Consider the following 18353-nt stretch of genomic DNA (forward strand, 5'->3'; position numbering starts at 1 on the left):
GCTCAGCCCTTAAACAAGCATCGAGTGGCACCGTCTAAACAGATTCTATCGTGTCAGGGAGCGAGACAATCCTTCCCCGCGCCCCCGGGCTGCTCCAGCGCGCTCCGGCGGCGCTCGATCCTTCCCGTTCCCTTTGGGAAACGCCGCTGCTCACGGCACCGGCGCGTGGCAACGCGTGCGGGAACGCAGGTGGGGCAGGAATCTCCCGAGGAGCCACGGCCTTTTGTTACCCTGGTTTTTCTGAGGTTTTTAAAAGCCTTTTGAATTTCATAAATGGAGTCAGATCTTTTTAGTTACTGTAGAATATCGGAGCAGTTTTCTACCTTTTTCCCACAGATGTAGCATAAACAAATCCTTTGTTTTTCCATTCTCTGTCCTTTGTTTGCATGTTTCTAACCTGAAAACAATTGTAACTGACAGTTGGTTTAGCCACTTGGCTGAGGGGTGAAAAGCCCCAGAAGCCAATCTTCTGCTAGACGCACAAAAGTATAAAAAGTAAGAAATAAAACAAAGGCTCTCTCCGCCCTGTTTCAGCTTTGAGCTGGATCGGAGAAGGACCTCTGCCCTGCGAAAATCTCTTGTCTGCGTGTGACTGCTTTGCGTGTCTCGGTGACAGCCCTTGGGGCTTTGCGCCCGTTCTCGCTCCGTTCCGGCTCCGGGGCGCGCGGCTGCTTCCCACGGCTCGGCCTCTCCGCCGTCTCCCCGCTTTGTTCTCGGCTAAGGGAGGAACTCCCCAAGTTCCTTGGCTCTCCTGGCAGCCATCGGCTCGGTGCCAAGACACTGATAGGTGTCTTCAGCCGTTCCTCGGGAAAAATAGCTGCTCTCTGTCGGGGTGCCTGCCCAAAAATCCCACCCAAATCGTTCCGTGCTGAAGGGAGAGCACCAGGCTTCTCCGTGCGTTTTTGGGGTGCTGCAGCAGGGGCGTGGGACCTGTCCCTGCGCTGTGAGCGGCTCTGCTCTTTTGGTTTTGCATTATTTTCTTCTTTTGTTGGAACCTTTTCGCTTTTCTCAAGACGCGCTCGGCCGCGCCGTCTGGCAAAGTCATTTAAAGCCATTTTCTGTGGGGTGCTGGACGCCCTGAGAGGTGTTGGAACAACCCTCACAGAGCTGGCTCTTGGAGAAATCCTTGGAATTTCTTGGAGAAATTCGACAGAGAACCCCTCTGCCCTTGGGATGGAGGAATTTTAAAGCCCACAGTGGGATTCCTGGCACAGAACCTCGTGGGGATTTCCTGTTCCCTGCTGGTTTTACCACAGCTTGCACCAAAACAAAATCTCGGTTCCGCTGCTCTGGATCCACCACGGGGCTCTGGGGAGGAGGGAGCCGGATCCACCTGCCCTCTCCAAAGCCTTTGTTTTGAACTGAGGTTCCCCTTTCCACCCCCTGACAAACCAGCCGCGGAAATCCAGCAGAGCCGTCCTTGCCCTGCTTCCCTTTCCCCCGGGATTTGGGAAGCTGCTCAAGCCCCAGGGGGCACAATTAGGAAATAATTAGCGGAAACATCTGTCAGGATTTCCCCTCGGGGCCGCAGCGAGGGGTGGTGGAAATGGAAATGGAAGTGGAAATGGAAATGGAAATGGAAATAATGGAAATGGAAATGGAAATAATGGAAATGGAAATGGAAATGGAAATGGAAATGGAAATGCCTCCCAGCGCAGGTTTTCCCCCTCTGTTTTACACCCAGAGCTGGGCCTGGAGAAATCCAGCTGCTCCTGGAAGGTTTGGCTGGGAGTTGCCGAAGAGAATCTGGAGGGGGAGGAAAAAACCCCATCATCATCAGATCCATGACATAAGGAGTGCATTAGGAGGGCTAAGGAGGGATTTCATCCTTAAGCCATTAAATCCTGGAGTAATTGAGGTTGGAAGAGACCTCTGGAGGTCATCTAATCCTGGTGACCTTCCCCAAGTAGCTCCTCGATGCTGCAGGAACTTGGGCTGGCTGTCACGGGGAAAAAACAACAAAAAAACGACAAAGCCCCCTCGGTAAACTCAAATACCTGCTTCAATTCCAGTTCCAAATTCTCGAACAGAAACGTCCATTAGAATTATTAGAGTTAAAATCCGAAACGATTAAAAACCGAAACGATTAAAAACCGAAATTATTAAAATGAAAAAAAACACTGAAGAGAAAAGAGAGGAAGCACTGGGAGTTTTGTGTGCAGGGAAAAAAAAATCCCCTTATCACACCTCCTGAAAACTGCCAGGGTTTTTTGGTGTTTTTGGGTTTTTTTTTGCTAAATATTACTTAAAAAAAAAAAAAAAAAAAAAAGTCAACTGAACACACCAAGCAACCAAACTCCGAAATCTTACTCATCTTGCCTCAAAGCCTTGTCTAAACATCCACCTCCAGCGTCTCAGGGAAGGGTGGGAGCTGTACAGTGACATTTAACGTGTTCCACACGGGGTTTTGTGGAGCTCTGCAGAAACCAGAAACGCTCCGAGCGCTGCTGCCAAAGCCAGAAATCTCTCCACCTCGGAGAAAAGCCGGCTCAGGGGTCGCGTACCTGCTTAAAGATCTGTGAAAAATGGGGAAAACACAACCCCAGGTGCCAAGGGATGTCCGGGAAGGGGAAAATCAGGTTGGGGCATTGCGAAGAGAGAGGGTTTGGGTCTGGTGGCTCCTTGGAGCTCTGTGGGAGAGGAGCTGGAGCTGAGGGATTTGATGAGAAATTCAAATGTTTGAGCGATCCCTGAAGGGAAGAGGGGATTTTTCAGCAGGGCTCGTAAAGCCAAACCAGAGAGAATAAAACAAGGAAGAGAGGGACGGGTTCGGTGTCACAGAGGGACGGGTTCGGTGTCACAGAGGGATGGGTTTGGTGTCACAGATGGATGGCTTTGGTGTCACAAAGGAACAGTTTTGGTGTCACAGAGGGATGATGTCACCCAGGGACGGTTTTGGTGTCACAGAGGGATGGTTTTGGTGTCACAGAGGGATGGTGTCACAGAGGGACGGTTTTGGTGTCACAGAGGGACGATTTTGGTGTCACAGAGGGATGGTTTTGGTGTCACAGAGGGATGGTTTTGGTGTCACAGAGGGACGGGTTCAGTGTCACAGAGGGATGGTGGCACAGAGGGACGGTTTTGGTGTCACAAAGGGACGATTTCAGTGTCACAGAGGGACAGTTTTGGTGTCACAGAGGGATGGTTTTGGTGTCACAAAGGGACGATTTCAGTGTCACAGAGGGACAGTTTTGGTGTCACAGAGGGATGGTTTTGGTGTCACCCAGGGACGGTTTTGGCATCACAGAGGGACGATTTCGGTGTCACAGCATCCCAGTTTCTGCTGTTCCACGTGGGTTTTTCCTGCAGGAAACTCTCTCCTGCTGCCAGGATCCCACTGGCACAGCCGCCCACGTCTGCACGGTGCCATCTGCGGAGAGATTTTAGTCAAGATTAAAAATCCAGCTTATTCCATTATCCCGGAGCAAAACCAAGAGACCCCAACCGCTGGAAAAAAGCTCTTTATTACCATTCCTCCATTAAGGAATTGGTGGGAGGGAAAAAAAACCATTTTATCTGAAGGACAGGGACATTTTAATGATGAGTTAAATCCTCTCCACACTCCTGAGCTCACCAGAGGGGCAGTAAATTAATTATTCCTTACAAAAGCTACCAGGTGAGGTGATAAAGCAGTTCGGTTTTGATTTTCTTTCCGTGACCTCAATACCAGTGGCTTTAAGGTTATTTTTTTTTTTACAGCCTGTTTTTCACCTGGCTTTCTCCCACTTGCTCCAAAGCGCAGTGTGAATTTTGGGGCGAACCAGCAATTTCCAGAGGGTGGGAACCAGCGGGGAATGGGGATGTCTGGAAGGGGAAGCGGGAGGAGAGCGGAGAGATTCGGGAATTTCCCGTTTTCGGGCTGCTGGGGGCGGCTGAAAGGACGGGTCGCAGGAACGATCATTCCCGCAGCAGCGCCGGCGGATCGGATCCGGCTGGAATTAGCACAGCGCTGGCTATAAATAGATTTATCTGGGCCAGAGCACAGCTCAGCTGTTTCCGCCAGAGTCACCTCCAAACAAAGCAGATCCTGCCTAAACCCGTCCCGGGGGCTGACGGAGCACTTCTGCCCCGGGGATGTTCCAGGAGGGTTTTAGGGATGATCCCAGCCCTGGTTAATACAGATGGAGTGAGCAGCGGGATGTTCCCTCATCTCAAAGGGTTCTTCCCGGGATGGGGCCAGTTTTAATTGGTGGGGTTGGAGGGGCTCTGATTGCCAGGCCGTTAGGATCTGGTTTGGTTTCTCCGGTCTCACAGAGTCTCAGGGCGGCGCTAAATGATCAGATTTTAGGAGTTATGGGTGTGCACGTTAAGGTATATAGGAATGTATGAGGGGCACATGCATAGGATATAATTATAACATTATATATTATAATGTAGATGATAATATAAACTAGTATATAATTATACTAGGTACTATATACAATATATAATATATATATTCTATAATATAGTACATATAATATAATATATAATATAGTGGATATCATATGTTATATATATTATATAGTATATATTATATGTATTATATTATATATTATATATTATATATTATAGTATATAGTATATACTACATAGCTCATAGCACATAGCATATGGTATATAGTGTATATATTAGATATAATATTATACATTATACATTATACATTATACATTATACATTATACATTAAACAGGAAAGGTATACAAATATATAAAAATATAATAATAACCATATTTATATTTATATATATTAATATGTATTTTTATATAAAAATATGTCCTGTATAGTATATAGTATAGAGTATATAGAGTATAGAGTATATAGTATAGAGTATAGAGTATAGAGTATAGAGTATATACTATATACTCTATACTATATACTATATACTAAATAAATGAAAGGTATAAAATAGTGCATAGATATAATACTATATATATAATTATATATATATATAATTTTTTATATATAGTATATACTATATCAATATCTAGGAAAGACTTATAAAAGAAAAGGCAAAAAAAAAAATCCTCACAGCATCAGGGATGTTCCCTTGGTTAATCTTTGGAATGGGATTATCAGACCAGAAGGGCGGAGAAAAGGCTGAGCTGCCACTTCCCGAGGCTAACGAGGCCTCTGTTAATTAAATCGAGAGCAGCCCCAGGAGCTGATGTGGATGGGAAGATATCGAGGGGGAGAGTCACAGAAAAGTCTTGGAATGGGATTTTGGGAGCAGCAGCTTGGAGAAGCAGAGGGATTCAAACCTAAAAACACAGAATAACTTTGGATTTGGGCTCTTCTAAGCCTGTGCTCACACCTAAAAACACTGAATAATTTTGGCTCATCTCAGCCTGTCCTACATCTAAAAACACCGAGTAACTTCAGTCTTTGGCTCATCTAAGCCTGTCCTACACCTAAAAACACCGAATAACTTCAGTCTTTGGCTCATCTAAGCCTGTCCTACACCTAAAAACACTGAGTAACTTCAGTCTTTGGCTCATCTAAGCCTGTCCTACACCTAAAAACACTGAGTAACTTTAGTCTTTGGCTCATCTCAGCCTGTCCTGCACCTAAAAACACCGAGTAACTTTGGCTCTTCTCATCCTGTGCTCACACCAAGGTGTTTAAAGGGTTTGTGAAGCTTAGGGTGAATGGAATTAAGCAGCACTGCCTCAGACAAAACCGATTATTCGGTCCCAGCCCTCTTTTCTCAGCGCACACGCTTTCATTTCTGCCTGCTCTGCCCTCCCCGCTGCACGTCCCGAGCAGGACGGTGTCTGCAGAGGTTTCCTCCCGCTGCCAGAAGAAATAAAATCCTTGGATGAGGGGAAGGAGGGGGCTGGCTTTGGCCTGGGCTCTGCAAACGCCTTTTCTCCGCTCTTCCCACTCCCTTTTTCTCCTCTGATTCACCAGGAAACCACAAAGCAAGCTCGGGGCTGGGCTGGATTTGGGATTGTGAATGTTCTCGGGGATTTTGGGTTTTTTTCCCAGATATTCGCTTCCACCCCCACCAGCCTCGGTCTCCTCCCTTCACCCAAAAAACTCCCAGGAGTGTCAAAACAACCAAAATCTTGGGTTTAATTACCTGGTGTTTAATTAGCAGCACTGGGAAATGGCAAATGGACAATGGGATAATGGGAAATGGGATAATGGGAAATTGACGATAGACAATGGGAAATGAGATAATTGGAGATGGGAAATGAGAAATGGGAAATGAGAAATAGGAAATGGACAATGGGAAATGGGAAATGGACAATGGGAAATGGGCTAATGGGATAATGGGAGATGGGAAATGGACAATGGGATAATGGGAGATGGGAAATGAGAAATAGACAATGGACAGTGGGAAATGGGAAATGGACAATGGGAAATGGGATAATGGGATAATGGGAGATGGGAAATGGACAATGGGAAATGGGATAATGGGATAATGGGATAATGGGAGATGGGAAATGGATGATAGAAAATGGGAAATGGGATACTGGGAAATGCGAAATAGACAATGAACAATGGGAAATAGGATAATTGGAAATGGGAAATAGGAAATGGGAAAGTGGGAATGGGCAATGGACAATGGGATAAGGGGAGATGGGAAATGAGAAATAGACAATGGACAGTGGGAAATGGGATAATGGCAAATAGGATAATGGGAAATGGGGAATGGACAATGGACAATGGGAAATGAGAGATGGGAAATGGGAAATGAGAAATAGACAATGGACAGAGAACAATGGGAAATGGACAGTGGACAATGGGATAATGGGAGATGGGAAATGAGAAATAGACAATGGACAGTGGGAAATGGGATAATGGGAAATGGGGAATGGACAATGGACAGTGGGATAATGGGAGATGTGAAATGGGAAATAGGAAACGGGAGATGGACAATGGACAGTGGGGAATGGGAATGCCAAGGCCAGCATGGGAAGGCCCAGCCTTGGCAGGGGATCAGGGAATCTCACGGAGCAGCAGGAGCGTGGGGACGCAGCCAAGGGAACAGAGCCGCAGTGTGGGGCGACAATGCAGCTCCTGTGCCACGAGGGAGAGCCTCGTCCCTGCGCCACGGCAGCTCAGAGCTCGCCGGGGACCGCGGACGAGCAGCCAGCAGGGCAGGGTGAGCCCCTGGCCCGGGACAGAGCATTCCCTGTGCCCCTGTGCCCGGGACAGAGAGCATTCCCTGTGCCCCTGTGCCGGGACAGAGCATTCCCTGTGCCCCTGTGCCGGGACAGAGAGCATTCCCTGTGCCCCTGTGCCGGGACAGAGCATTCCCTGTGCCCCTGTCCTGGGACAGAGCATTCCCTGTGCCCCTGTCCCGGGACAGAGCATTCCCTGTGCCCCTGTGCCCGGAACATGAGCATTCCCTGTGCCCCTGTGCCCCTGTGCCCCTGTCCTGGGACAGAGCATTCCCTGTGCCCCTGGCCCAGGACAGAGCATTCCCTGTGCCCCTGTGCCCGGAACAGAGAGCATTCCCTGTGCCCCTGGCCCGGGACAGAGCATTCCCTGTGCCCCTGTGCCCCGGGACAGAGCATTCCCTGTGCCCCTGTGCCCCGGGACAGAGCATTCCCTGTGCCCCTGTGCCCCGGGACAGAGCATTCCCTGTGCCCCTGTGCCCCGGGACAGAGCATTCCCTGTGCCCCTGTGCCCCTGTGCCCCTGTCCTGGGACAGAGAGCATTCCCTGTGCCCCTGTGCCCCAGCTCTGGGAACAAGAGCGCGTTTGGGAGCGTTTGTGCCGGAGCCAGGGGACATCGGCGCTGCCACCATGGGGACACCTGGCACTGCCCTGCCCCTCCCAGTGGCACCTCCGCGCCAGCCCCCACCACAGCACCCTGCTGGCTCCGCGCTGGGTCCCCGGGGATGAGGAGGGGATGAGGAGGGGATGAGGAGGGGATGAGGAGGGGATGAGTGAGGAGGGGATGAGCAGGGGATGAGGAGGGGATGAGTGAGGAGGGGGTGAGCAGGGAGCTGAGCCACCACGAGCGGTGCCCGCGGTTCTGGAGCACAGAGCGGCTCAGGAAGCAGAGCCGCGGCTCCTCTTTGGCTGCCAGGACGCAGAACCGGAGCTGAGGGCTGCAATCCCGGCTGGAATAAATCAGCAGCTTCACGGATGAGGCGAAACTCTGCCCTGGAGAGGCAGCAAAAGCATTTTTATCTTATCTCCTCCCACTTCTCTCTGCTACCCCACCCCGCATCGCTCCCTCAGCCCGCTCCTGCCTTGCAGCATCCCCTGCTTTTGTCCTCTGACTGCTCCCGTGGCTCCTGAGATCCCTCTGCATTCCAGCTGGAAGTTCCAGGCACGCAGGCTCCGGATATTTATTCCCAAATATCCTCCCTGCCAAGCTCTGTGCGCTCCGTGTGGGGCAGGGCGAATATTTAGGAATAAAACAAAGCGTTCTCCCCAGCAGTCACATCCCAGACTAAACACAATCCTCACTGGGTCGGATTTCCCAGAAGGTTTTTTGCCAGCGGTGGGATTTTTTTTTAATCCCAAAACAACTTTTCTGTGGAATTCCAGCGAGCCACGAGCCCCGAGTTTTTTACCAGCAAGGTGCAGGGCCGCCCTCTTTTGCATCAAACCGATTTGCTTTTGAATTAAAATCCTGTTTAATCCCCACCGAGGTCCTCTGATTTGAGGTGGGGATCGGTGTCCAGGCCTGCAGGGTTCAACTTGGCGCTTGTAGGGTGTGATTTGATAAGGGCTGGGTTTAAGGGGAGGACATTGCCCGGCGGATTCTGCAATTCCTCAGCCACCCACGGCCTCTGCTCCCCTCGGGCTCTGAATTCAGCCTGGGGAGAGGAAAAATAAGAGGAAAAAAACACGAGAGGAAGGAGGAAAAGAGAGGGGGAAAAAAAAAAAGAAAAATGGAGAGGCAGCAGGGAAAGGAAAAAAGAAAGTAAGAGATAAAGTGAGAGGCAGAAGGAAAAGGGAAAAAGAAGAGAAAATAGGAAAGAAACATAAGGGAAAAGAGGAAAATAAGGGCAAAACAGAGAAGCAGCAGGAAAGAGGGAAAAAAATAAGAAGAAAAACTAAGGGAATAACAGAGAGGCAGCAGGAAAAGAGTAGAAAAATAAGAGAAAAAATAAGAGGAAATGGAGAGCAAGGAAGGCAGTAGGAAAAGAGGAAAAATAAGAGGAAAAATAAGGGGAAATGGAGTAGAGGCAAGCAGGAAAAGAGGAAGGAAAAAATAAGAGAAAAGTGAAAAACACAAGGAGAAACTGAGATGACCAGCAGAAAAGAGAAAAGTAAGAGGCAAAAAATAAGGGGATAACGGAGAGGCAGCAGGGGAACGCCCCGAGAAAAACTATGGGGAAAAATAAGGTAAAAAACAGTGGAGGACGGAAGAAGAAAAGAGGAAAAAGAAAAAAAAACCGGAGAGGTGGCGGGGAAAGAGAAGAAATAAGCGAAAAGAGGGAAAAAGAGGAGCGGAGCAGGGCAGGGCAGCCGTGCCCTCCGTCCCTGCTGGCTCCGGTTTCCGCCAGAGCTGCTCCCAATCTAGGTCAGGCTTAGTCTGGAGCCTTGGACTGAGCTCCGAGCCGTGCCTCGGCAGCGCCGGAGGCTCGGGAATAAACCCCGGAGCAATTTCGGGGCGCTGCCTTTCACCCGGAGCCGGGCTGGCCCCGCGGGGATGGGCTCGGTCCCGGGGAGCGCAGACAGCCCCGCCCTTGGAACCTGGCGTTCCCGGCGTTTATCCCGGGCTCGGCGGTGAGCTCCATCCCGAGGAACTGCACAAATGCCGGGGTTTTTCTTGGAAGCCAGCGGGGGATGCGGGAATTCCCTTCCCCGCAGCAGCCAGGCGGGAATTGGGGACAGGGATAAAGGGAAAAGGGATGTGGGACAAGGATTGCCTTTCCCAGGAATCCAGAGGGATAAAGGGAACCTGGAAACAGGGATAAAAGGGAAAAGGGATGTGGGACAAGGATTGCCTTTCCCAGGAATCCAGAGGGATAAAGGGAAAAGTGATGTGGGGACAAGGATTGCCTTTCCCAGGAATCCAAAGGGATAAAGGGAACCTGGAAACAGGGATAAAAGGGAAAAGTGACGTGGGGACAAGGATTGCCTTTCCCAGGAATCCAGAGGGACCAAAGGAACTTGCTCAGGAGCTCAGGGTTTGGAACAGTGGAGGGGCATTCCCTGATTTCCAGACCCGGATCTCCTCTCCCAAGGGTGGGAAAAGCAGGATTTCACCCTCCTGGTGCTGGATGCGGATTTTCCCGTTGATGCACAGCCAGAGGCAGGAGCAGGGGACAGGGATAAAAGGAATAAATAATGCAGGGATTCCTGCTTTTCCCAGGAATCCAAACCTGCTTAAGAATTTGGCAACGATGGTGAGAGGAGAGAGCAGGCTCGGGAATCCCTGATTTTCAGACCCGGATCTCCGCTCCGAGAAAAAGCAGGATTTCACCCTCCTGGTGCTGGATGCGGATTTTCCCGTTGATGCACAGCCGGGGAAGTGAAGCTCCTGCCCACTTTGACATTTTTCTCTTTTTTAGCTCGTTGCTCTTTGAGCTCCATCAGCGGCTTCAGGGGGAACCGAAAATCTCTAATTTCTGTTCTTTATCTCCTGCTCTGGTCCTCGTGGCTCCCTTCCGGCTCAGGAGATCCCTCAGTTCGGATTTGCTGCCCTGGAAGGGAATTTCAGCGTTACTGCACTCACTGCTCTTCCCAGTTTTGATCCAGTTTTTCCCTGATCTCGCTGTTGAAAGTGAAAGGGAACAGAGAGCCAGGGCTGAGGATTGGGATCGCTGGGAATGGGATGTGGGAGCCTGCTTCGATTGGAAGCTGGGGCTGGAATGCTTTGGAAGTGGTGGCAGGGCACAGGGCAGCGCCTGGCCCGTGTGTGGGTGCTTGGGAGGAGCAGGAAAATCCCCTTTTCCCCAGTTCTGGCTGGACTCTTCCGACAGGAATCCAGTTTAAAACCGGGCCCAGGGCTCGGGGGTTTTTCCTCTTTGACGTCCAAGTCGAGCCCCATTTTTGTGTTTAATTCCTTAATTCCTCGCCCCGAGCCGTGAGCTGTGTGTGACACACCCGGCTCCATCCAGGCGTCCGGGGACATTTGGATTCGGGAGCGGCTGGGACTCCTGGAGGGAGCTCTGATCCAGGATTGATCCAGGATTTCCCTTCCCAAATCCTCTTTTCCCAGGTGAGCTGGGGAGGCTGCGCTGCTGTTTTATGTCAATTCCCAGCTTCTTTTCTCCCTAAACTCCAATGTTATCCCGAATTTCCTCACCCTCACACACCTGTGGCTGCACCCTGAGCGCTCCTGGGCCATTCCCAGAAGGGAAAAAAAAAAATCCATGGAATTCACGGCAGGATGGGGCTGCCATGGATACTGTCACCATGGTGACATTCCATGGGAAAGGGAAGGAAAGGAAAGGAAAGGAAAGGAAAGGAAAGGAAAGGAAAGGAAAGGAAAGGAAAGGAAAGGAAAGGAAAGGAAAGGAAAGGAAAGGAAAGGAAAGGAAAGGAAAGGAAAGGAAAGGAAAGGAAAGGAAATGAAAGGAAAGGACCTGAAAGGAAGGGAAAGGAAAGGAAAGGAAAGGAAAGGAAAGGAAAGGAAAGGAAAGGAAAGGAAAGGAAAAAGGAGCAATTGTGGGCTCAGGAGCTCTCAGATCCATGTTTAGGGAGGTTCATAATCGATTCAAAACCACCCAAAAATCCTCAGGAGCGACCTAAAAATCCCGAGAGTGGCTTTCACCTCGTTTTACCTCCCAGAACAGCGTCTGGCAGAAGACAAAGATACGGAGGTGGAGCTTGAAAAAAAAAATCCCCAAAATTCATCCCCTTCCCCTTAAAGGAGCCGTTTTTATTTGAATTTCTGGAGGAATCTGGGACAGCCGGCGGTGCCTTTGTCAGGCTGCTGGGAGAAGGAGCTGGATGCTGGGAACAGCTCAGGGGAGCTCCAGAAATCCCTCCTGTTCCAGCCGGGAGAGGCGTTCATGGGAACACAGGGAGGTTTGAGGGTTGGGAGAGGCACAAATCAGCCGGAGCTGGCAGAGGAGATCTCCGGAAATGTTCCTGCTCCCGCTGCAGGGATTTCTGCCCATGGAGTGGCCGGGAGCTGGCTGGGATCCCGCCGGGATCCCACCGGGATGGGCTGGAGCTGCCCCGGGGGAGCCTCGGGAAGGGAGAAATCTCAAACGTGCTTTTTAGCATGGTTTTATGTGTCATTTTAGAGGCCGTGTGTGTAAGTTTTTGTCCAATTTTCTGCGTGATTTTTCCCGTCGAATTTTCTAATTTTTTTTTTCTTCTGCCTGGTTTTCTTCATAATTTTCTGCCTTTTTTTTTTTCCTATTTTTTGCCTGATTTTTTTTTTCCCTGTTTTTTTTTTTTTTTTTGCCCTTTTCTGCCTGACCTTCTGTTTAACTTTCTGCCCGATTTTCTGTCTAAACTCTGATTTTAGGGACCGACCCAGCCCTCCCTCGCTGGATTTCACCCCCTCTCACCTGCAGGAAACCCCTGTGCTTTCCTGCACCCTCAAACCCCTCCGTCCCTGCACGATGGTGCCAGAATTCCCCCGCCAGAAAAGCGAACAAAACCTCGAACATGCCGAGGAAAACCCAGGTTTTGATGACTTTAATTAAGCCAGCTCTGACGGCTGGGCGGGCGAGTGCCCGCTTTTAGAACACTCAGTGGCGGCGATGACAATTTTTATTTTGCTCTCCGTCTCCCGGCGGTTTGCCAGAGGTGACTGAGCGATTTTAGGTCGGGTTTATTGCTTTTTAATCCCCGTTTCTGGGGCTGGATTTCTGCTGCGCTTGGTGTCGGCTGGCAAAGAAGGGAGGAATGCCGAAGCAAAGCACCGGAGGGACAAAAAGCGGGAAAATGCAGGCAGGAAAATCTCCGGGAGTGGCTGCTGAGTGCCCGGGCTGTGGGAAAAGGGGATTATTTAATGCTGGATTTATCCGTGGGATGCTCACGTGGGGAGGGATGTGATGGATTCAGGGATCCCAGCTCTGATCGTTGCTGCAGCCACCGCTGCTCTTGGGGCTGGCACAGGAGGCGGTGAAAACCCGACTGAAAAGGGAATTTGTGTCCGTCCCGTCCCATCTCACCCATCTCCCCTTTGGTTTTCGTCCATCCGCGATTCCCGCGGCGCTCGTTCCCCCCGAGCCGAGCGAACCCCGGGAGCTGGGGGATGCTCCCAGCTGCAGGGACCCAACCCTGCCCAGGACGGAATCTTTCCACCCCCCAAATAAATGAGAATGGGGTGACGTCCCGAGGGCTGGGCAGCCCCGGAGCGGCTGGAGCCGCGGCCTGGCTCCGTGCCCTGGACGTTTCCCGATGTTCCGCTCTTGCTGCTGAAGCTCTGCCAGGCCTTTTTCCGGCAGGAGGGGAGGGAGAGACAATCCCTGGCCTCATCCCAAGCCCTTCGCTGAAGGGATCAGTTCCTCAAAGCCCTCGGGGCGTTTTGCTGGGTCACTTTTGGGTTTAAAAAAAAAAAATAAAAAATTAAAAAGTGTGGGTTTTTTTTTTTTTTCTAGAAATTCCTCCTCACTCAGGTGTTGACAGCACGAGGCACCAAAGCTCTGCTCACCCAGAGGGGTCTATTCCCCTCTGAATTCCTGCTGGAAGGGGATTTTTAGGAATTCCTCATGACAGAATGAAGTTCCAAAGCTCTGCTCACCCAGAGGGGTTTATTCCCCTCTGAATTCCTGCTGGAATTGGGTTTTTTTAGGAATTCATCACTCAGGTATTGATAGAATGAGGTTCCAAAGCTCTGCTCACCCAGAGGGGTCTATTCCCCTCTGAATTCCTCCTGGAATTGGGCTTTTTTTTAGGAATTCCTCACTCAGGTGTTGGCAGCACGAGGCACCAAAGCTCTGCTCACCCAGTGACGTTTATTCCCCTCTGAATTCCTCCTGGAATTGGGTTTTTTTAGGAATTCCTCCCTCAGGTGTTGGCAGCACGAGGCACCAAAGCTCTGCTCACCCAGTGACGTTTATTCCCCTCTGAATTCCTCCTGGAATTGGGTTTTTTTTAGGAATTCCTCCCTCAGGTGTTGGCAGCACGAGGCACCAAAACTCTGCTCACCCAGAGGGGTTTATTCCCATCTGAATTCCTGCTGGAATTGGGGTTTTTTTTTAGGAATTCCTCACTCAGGTGTTGGCAGCACGAGGTACCCAGGGAGGGGATAAATGTCATTTTCTGAAAGAGAAGCATCCCCAGCAGAACCAGCTCTGCCCCCTTCCCCAGCCGGTTTTTGTGCCCTGCTATCAGCAGCGCGAGGAAACCGAGCGGAAAAATCGAATCTGGCAGCGGGAGCGTGAAGGCACACGAGTCCCAAACCCGGGGAACAGAAATAGCTGGGAGGGGGGGGGAAAAAAAATAAAATTAAATCCTGAAAAGAGCCTTTGAAATAATTCCTTTTCTCTCCAAAAGCTTTGGCCCCGGGCACAGCGGCGCTGCCCTTTGTGTGGGAGGCACCTCCCGCCTTATTCCATGGAAAAGCTGCTGTTATTTTTATTTTTTTTTTTAATTTTTGGCTGTGTTTTCCAAGGGCTGGTGGTGGTGATTGATGGTGGCCACAGGGCTCCAGCCTGGATTTCGTTTTCCGGGTGGTTTGAGGGAGTTTTGGGCTCTGCTGGAGGAAAAAAAGGGACAAACCCGGTGGGTTTTCCGCTGGAGGATATTCCTGGAGCCTCGGAATTAGCACAAATCCTGCTGGATCCTGCAGGAATTCTGCTGTTCCCTTTGATTTGGGGGTGTCCTGTCCTTTTCCTGGGAGCTGGAGCATTCCCATCCCACCAAATCCCGTCCCTGCAGCTGGCACACGCCCAGGGCTGGGGGATTGTTCCAGACCCTGGGTGGAAAATTTCAGGAGCCAACCTTTGGAATCCTGATCCCACAAACCTAAGGAGAGCCCGGAGTGAAATTCCGGTTTCGGGTCCTTGGTGCAGGGGGCGGTGGGAGGCCTGACCCCGCTCCCGGGCGCGCGGAGAAGCGAGATCCGCGTCCCAGGGCTCGGCTTTGCGCGGCTCCCTGCAGGACTCCGGCCTCCCAAAAAAAACCGCTCCAGAGCCGCATTCCAGAGTCTGGGAATGCCTCCCGCCCGCGGCTGATGTCATGTTCATGTTCCCCTCGGAGAGGGAGGCCTGGTGACCTCCGCAGCTGGGCTCTGACGGCTCCCGGCTGCCGCGTCTGCCCGCTGACGTGGAAGGGAAGCGGATCCCGGGATCCTGGAGAGGATTTATTCCCCGTCCAAGCAAAGCCCAGCGGATCCCGGGATCCTGGAGAGGATTTATTCCCCGTCCAAGCAAAGCCCAGCGGATCCCGGGATCCTGGAGAGGATTTATTCCCCGTCCAAGCAAAGCCCAGCAGATCCCGGGATCCTGGAGAGGATTTATTCCCCGTCCAAGCGAAGCCCAGCGGATCCCGGGATCCTGGAGAGGATTTATTCCCCGTCCAAGCAAAGCCCAGCGGATCCCGGGATCCTGGAGAGGATTTATTCCCCGTCCAAGCAAAGCCCAGCGGATCCCGGGATCCTGGAGAGGATTTATTCCCCGTCCAAGCAAAGCCCAGCGGGCGCGGAGCAGCCTTTTGGCCTTCGGGGGCTGCCCCGTGTGCGTTTGAGAGGTGTAAAGGTCGCGGTTCAGCGCTCGGGGCGCGGGCGCAGCCTGGAAATGGGGCTGGGAGGAATTTGTGCCCGGTGGGAACAGTGGTTATCCCCGGGGCAATTAGCGCTGCTGTTAATTAGCAGAACGAAGCCGCTAAATGGATGTGCTGGGGGTGTCTCCATGGTGGAATCGTCTCCATGGTGGAATCGTCTCCATCTCTTCCCCCAGCCCTGGAATTCGTTCTGGAACCTTCTCCTGAGTGATTCAGCCCCGAGGTTTTTCCGAGCAGGAAACACCCAAGTGGGAATAACGAGTTCCTGGGAATAACGAGTCCCTGGGAATAACGGGTTCCTGGAACGGGTTCCTGGGAATAACGGGCTCCTGGGAATAACAAGTTTCTGGGAATAACGGGTTCCTGGGAATAACGAATCCCTGGGACTAACGAGTCCCTGGGAATAACGAATCCCTGGGAATAACGAGTCCCTGGGAATAACGAATCCCTGGGAATAACGGGTTCCTGGGAATAACGAGTTCCTGGGAATAACGAGTCCCTGGGAATAACGAGTCCCTGGGAATAACGGGTTCCTGGGAATAACGAATCCCTGGGAATAACGGGTTCCTGGGAATAACGAGTTCCTGGGAATAACGAGTCCCTGGGAATAACGAGTCCCTGGGAATAACGGGTTCCTGGGAATAACGAATCCCTGGGAATAACGAATCCCTGGGAATAACGAGTTCCTGGGAATAACGAATCCCCGGGAATAACGAGTCCCTGGGAATAACGAGTCCCTGGGAATAACGAGTCCCTCCTCCCATCCACACAGCCCTCAGCCCCTCTGGTCCTCGCCCACCCCTTCCTGGCCTCTCCCCCAGTCATCACCAGCCATCAATTAACCGTTCCTCGTTGCTAATTAACGATTCCTCCTTGCTGTTCCCTGGCAGGGCGACCATCGATGAGGTGGAAACGGACGTGGTGGAGATCGAGGCCAAGCTGGACAAGGTGAGGGCAGGTGGTGGCCCGAGGGGGGCTGGAGGAGCCCCGGCTCAGGAACGGGATCCCTGCCAGCGTCCCCAAAAATCTGAGCCCGTTTCCAGCCGTTCAATTGGAAATTTAACATTTTGTGAAGTGTTTAGCACCCCAAGCTCGTCCCCTGGCTCCTTTGGGTTGGGACGGATAAAAGCTCCAGCCAGGCTCTGGTGAACATCGACCTCCTCACCCTGCTCCTGGGTCCCAGGGGTGGCACGGCCTTGGGGACTCCCTCCAGTGCTGGGTGTCCCCTCTGCACCCCCTTGGTGACACGGGGGTCTGGTTTGGGGTCTGGGGATTGTTCTGTTCCTGCAGCCCCAAAGCTGTGGGGTCTAGTTTGGAGCCTGGGGTCTGTTTTGGAGCCTGGGGATTGTTCTGTTCTTGCAGCCCCAAAGATTTGGGGTCTGGTTTGGGGTCTTGGGTCTGTTTTGGAGCCTGGGGGTTGTTCTGTTCCTGCAGCCCTGAGGCTTTGGGGTCTGGTTTGGGCTTTGGGGGTTGTTCTGTTCCTGCAGCCCCAAAGCTGTGGGGTCTGTTTCGGAGCCTGGGGTCTGTTTCGGAGCCTGGGGTCTGTTTTGGAGCCTGGGGATTGTTCTGTTCTTCCATCCCCAAACCTTTTGGGTCTGGTTTGAGGTTTGGGGATTGTTCTGTTCCTGCAGCCCCAAAGATTTGGGGTCTGGTTTGGGGTTTGTTCTGTTCCTGCAGCCCTGAGGCTTTGGGGTCTGGTTTGGGGTTTGGGGTCTATTTTGGGGGCTGGGGATTGTCCTATTCCTGCAGCCCCAAAGCTTTGAGGTCTGGTTTGGGATCTGTTTTGGAGCCTGGGGTTTGTTCTGTTCCTGCAGCCCTGAGGCTTTGGGGTCTGGTTTGGGGTTTGGGGATTGTTCTGTTCCTGCAGCCCCGAGGCTTTGGGGTCTGGTTTGGGGGTTGTTCTTTTCCTGCAGCCCCAAAGCTTTGGGGTCTGGTTTGGGGTCTGTTTTGGAGCCTGGGGATTGTTCTGTTCCTGCAGCCCTGAGGCTTTGGGGTCGGGTTTGGGGTTTGTTCTGTTCCTGCAGCCCCAAAGCTTTGGGGTCTGGTTTGGGGTCTGTTTTGGAGCCTGGGGTTTGTTCTGTTCCTGCAGCCCTGAGGCTTTGGGGTCTGATTTGGGGTTTGGGGTTTGTTCTGTTCCTGCAGCCCTGAGGCTTTGGGGTCTGGTTTTGGGGTTTGGGGTTTGTTCTGTTCCTGCAGCCCCGAGGCTTTGGGGTCCGGTTTGGGGTGGGAGGTGTTGGGTGTCCCCACAGGGACTCAAGGGCCACGTCCCAGCTGCTGGACGTGTTCAGGCCGGCTCTGGAATGTGACGCTGGAATTGTCCCTCTCAGTTCTGCGCTCGGCTGGGGACTCTTAGGACCCAGCTTCTCCTTTGGGTCTGAGCTGTGATGGAAATTGGCTTTTCCACCCCCGCTCCTCCTCATCTGAGACAACAAAAATAGAAAGGAAGCGAGGAGAGGAGCCAGAAGAGCTGCTGGCTCTTTATCTGTGAGATTCCCCCGGGCAGGCAGGGAAAGAATCCCGTGTCTGAGGGAGAAGGGAGCTGGGCGGGAGCCACAAGCCCTGGGCAAGGCTGTGTCCTATAAAACCGATTTACCCTCGAGCTGCTGGGAGAGCTTCGTCTGCACTGCTGGCACTGGGAGCTGCAGAGGGATTTGGGGTCTGAATTCAGAGATCAGGGTGTGAAAACTGCTCAGGCTGTGGCACTGGGGGTTACAGAGGGATTTGGGGTCTGAATTGAGAGAGAGGAGTGAAAACTGCTCAGGCTGTGGCAC

The 18353-nt window shown here is 51.8% G+C and overlaps 1 protein-coding gene across 1 annotated transcript in view; it reads left to right on the plus strand.

The window, feature by feature from the left end:
- Positions 1–18353, plus strand: part of ACAP3 (ArfGAP with coiled-coil, ankyrin repeat and PH domains 3) — a 69007-nt gene that overhangs the window by 11281 nt on the left and 39373 nt on the right. The window contains exon 2 of the mRNA XM_040084740.2: positions 16473–16530. Coding sequence (XP_039940674.1) covers positions 16473–16530 — 58 coding nt within the window. The remainder of the gene's footprint in view (positions 1–16472; positions 16531–18353) is intronic.

Source organism: Hirundo rustica, chromosome 22, assembly GCF_015227805.2.
Source record: "Hirundo rustica isolate bHirRus1 chromosome 22, bHirRus1.pri.v3, whole genome shotgun sequence".
Lineage (NCBI taxonomy): Eukaryota > Metazoa > Chordata > Aves > Passeriformes > Hirundinidae > Hirundo > Hirundo rustica.